The sequence below is a fragment of the Seriola lalandi genome, unplaced genomic scaffold (genome assembly GCF_002814215.2).
Source record: "Seriola lalandi dorsalis isolate HSWRI2012SDOR001 ecotype SW California unplaced genomic scaffold, Sedor1 jcf7180001963314, whole genome shotgun sequence".
NCBI lineage: Eukaryota > Metazoa > Chordata > Actinopteri > Carangiformes > Carangidae > Seriola > Seriola lalandi.
In genome coordinates this window covers 1-3,545 of record NW_019433982.1, presented here as the reverse complement: position 1 = coordinate 3,545, position 3,545 = coordinate 1, and the positions used below count along the sequence as shown (strand labels likewise).

General features: G+C 42.0%; 1 protein-coding gene across 1 annotated transcript; it reads right to left on the bottom strand.

Moving 5' to 3' along the window:
- Nucleotides 1-6: 6 nt before the first annotated feature.
- LOC111644559 (uncharacterized) lies at nt 7-3,539 on the bottom strand (the record flags this gene model as incomplete). The annotated part of the gene is made up of 6 exons (XM_023393504.1): nt 1,800-3,539; nt 1,398-1,498; nt 1,071-1,295; nt 620-805; nt 388-507; nt 7-153 (listed from the first exon to the last, which is right to left on the bottom strand). Coding segments are annotated over exons 1-6 (935 nt in total), but the record flags the coding sequence as incomplete, so codon positions are not given.
- Nucleotides 3,540-3,545: the final 6 nt, after the last annotated feature.

Sequence of the window (3,545 nt, the reverse complement as noted above, 5' to 3'; positions counted from 1 at the left end):
GAGCGCCTGTCCTTCCCCGCAGGGCTAATGGAGGTGTCTGGATGATGGACCTGTTTTCGGGGAGGTGTGCTAGATATTCTTTTCATCGCTTTTTTAGGTGAGCGAGAGCCTGAGGAGCTGCTGCCAGAGGATGAAGCAGAGCGAGAACGCCTCCTGTAGGACACGAATACATTAACACCTTAAAACAGGAAAATTAAGGTCCGAAGTCCTCAGCATGGCCGGGGTATAGTATACACAATAGCACCCTGCAGTCATATGCAATATATGACAATAAAATACTAAAATCTTGAAAACAGGAAGAGATCACGATGAATTGAGGCTATAACTTAAGGATGGTCCATTTAACCACAAGACCACCCTGTGCACCCTGCCTAGGTTCTCACTGACCTGCGGACTGGGGAGCGTCTGTGTCTGTGTCTGGAGCTGGTGGGACCACGTCGGGGGGGACTCCTTCGACGAGGTGACATTCTCCTCCTGGGACTCTGCCTTCTACGAGGGGAGTATGATCTGATGGGGTAGGGAGGGCGAATTGAGGTCATTGATTTTACATAAAAAGTAATTGAGGCCCAAGACTGGAAGACATCATTGTAAGTTAATGCCATGAATGTGAATTAATTACCTAGAACGGGAGCGACGTCTGCGAGAACGGGAATGAGAACGGGAGCGGTGGTGAGGCCTTTCCCTCCTGCTGTCCTTCTCCCTTTCCCGAGACCTGGGTCTTTCCTCTTTCTTATGAGTTTTCTCTAGGGAGGGTTCTTTGACTTCTGTCACTGAGTCAGCTTTCACCACCTCCACAACTGTGTCACTATAGACCACAGAAAGAAGATTGAACGTTCCGTCAGATCGTTATTGTAATCTAAAGGCACGACTATACTACACTAAACCTTACTATACAACCAACAATACTACCTAGACATTTGACTCAAGTATCTAACTAAAATAATACATGAAAATAAGATCATGTGAACTTGAAATTATTATATTATTATAATTATTATTTACATTAAAAACAAATAACTACAAACTTTGGATCCCAGATAAAATTTAAATTTTTGAAGTATTCCACAAACCAGGTGGAAGAAGCTTCTTGGACCACTGGTTCTGGCAGAGCTCTTCCTGATGTATCTGGCTCCACAAGCTGCTCTAACGGTTTTGTAGGCAGCTGCATCAGGGGTGGAGGGGGTGAGTTGCCACCAGCTGGGCTAGGTTTGCGTCTTGGGGAGCGTGAGGGGCTATGTTTCCTTTCCCGCTTCACTGGTGACCTTCGCCGTGGTGATGGTGACCTTGTCTTTCGCCTGGACAGAGAAGAAAACCAAGAACAATTTTCCATTTTCTGCAATAAATACACAAATGCAACTTCTGCCCACTAATCTAAATACTGAAAGGTTTTCTCTTACCTCCTCGGGCTCTTTGACTGAGCCCTCTCTCTGGTTTCCTTGTCCTTTTCCTTCTTGTCTTCATCCACCTTCTTAAGAGAAGCTAGCTTCTCTTGCTCAATCTACCAGAAATGGAACAATATTGGATCAATCATCACTTTCATCACCAATATATCTTCAATCCTGCAGTGTTCATATACTGTCACTTGTTTATTCTATATTAGCTCGCTGTGATCATAGCATTTTACAAAAATGTGTCTCCAAAGTTAGACACGCTATTTCTGCGCGTCTATGACTTTGTCAGACCTATTTACACTGTCTTCATCTGTCTGGGCTACTTGACCCTCCTACACATCGTCAGAAGCCACCGATCCAGGACCGTGAGTTTACGCAGACATTTTGCCAAATTTGACTTCAGCTCACCTGTCTCTGTTTAATTTCCTCTTTCTTCTGTTCCAAAAAAGCAGAGGGGATGCCGGCAATGTTCTCCTGGGCACTCAACAGCAGGGGCCACAGGTCCTTCATGAACTCACGGGCATTCTTCCCATTCAGGAAGCCTGTCAGGTTGATCTGCATCATCTTGCTGTCCGGATGCTGCAACACACACACGAAGGGGGGAGAGAAAGACCATATGGCAATTGAAATGATTGAAGGCAAATATCAGAGGGAGGTAGGATCCCACAAATGGGGCTTCCTACCTTCTACTCTTCACTAAACTATACCTGTGACTATGTAGTTAACCATACTCAAAACATGTTAGATACTGACTAGAATATTTAACGTCCTTGGGTCCAATACTGGACTCAATAACCAATCAAAATAAAAGTGTGATTGATTTAAATTGTACTCACAAACTCAAACTGAGAATGCAAGCTTGCTGAGGGGAGACATATCTAGTCATATAAAAACTGCATGCAATACTGCTGTTATGACCAATTTTTATTTCCCAGATACATAATCTATCATTAAAAAAAAATGCCATATCAATACTTTGATTTCCTCAGTGCTATCCCCACTACTTTACATTTCTGTGTCCCTACCCACCCACTGTTTTCCAGTCTCCCCTCCGTCTACACTTCAGGAGTTAAACAAATAGCCACAATACAGAGTGCATTAAAACCCAACACTGCAAGTACAGTTCCGGTGTCTTCAGTGAGTCCCGTGGGATCAGTGGGCACGGAGCTCCCTTGGCTTGCTTCCGCCTCCCTACTGCTTGAGACTCAACCACCTTGAGCTTAATGTTATATCATTTATCTAAATTGCAAGAGACGAACAAGCAATAATGAGTACACAGTTACACAAAAAAAGGAGTTTTATTTCAACAACTGATAGAATAATTGTGAGATACCGTAATCTCAATTCAATTAGCCAATCTTACCATTATGCAACAGAACCCTTTAAACTTAGCTTCAACAGCCCACCCCACCCCCCAAAAGCCATGGCAAGCAAAAGATATTTTTTTCTTTTTTATTAAAATCATATTTTAATGTGGAAAGCTGGTGTCACATATACCATTATTTAATAAATACATATGACGCTTTTAGCATCTAAGAAGAATGGAAGTCATTAAGGAGGGTTATATGCATATATGCCAAAACTTGCATTCAAGTATACTATGGGATGGAAGCCTGGTAACTAATGGAGGATACTGTGTGTAAATTACTTGTTGTTTTCCCTCCATTTACTCTTTTTCTTTTGTCTGTGTAATGGAAATTACCTATTACCCAGATACCCCAAATGGTTTAACATATCAGTGGAGCAGTATGATTCAAAAAAATAAATTAAAAAAAGTTAACTCGGTTATGATGGCTGTGATGAGTCTATTTAAATAAAGTAGCCTACAGCCTCTGAGATGAAGAACATGCAGTTTAGAGTTCGAAATGAAATACATAACACCAGTTGGGCTTCACATTACAGCTCTACTGCCAAGAAGGACTTTGTTACAGTCGAAAACATAAAGAGTAACTTAACACCAAGCTGAAAAGTATTGTTACTTATGGTTGCAAATCAGGAGTCTGTTACACATCTGACCACACTCACTTGAGATGCTGGTGGAGTCAGAGGTTTTAACAGACTTGTTACAGTGTAACTCAAAATCAGCTCAAGATCTTGTTTTTTGCTGACCTCCAGTGGCTTAAGTTCTGAACTTGCCACAATGATGCAGATACA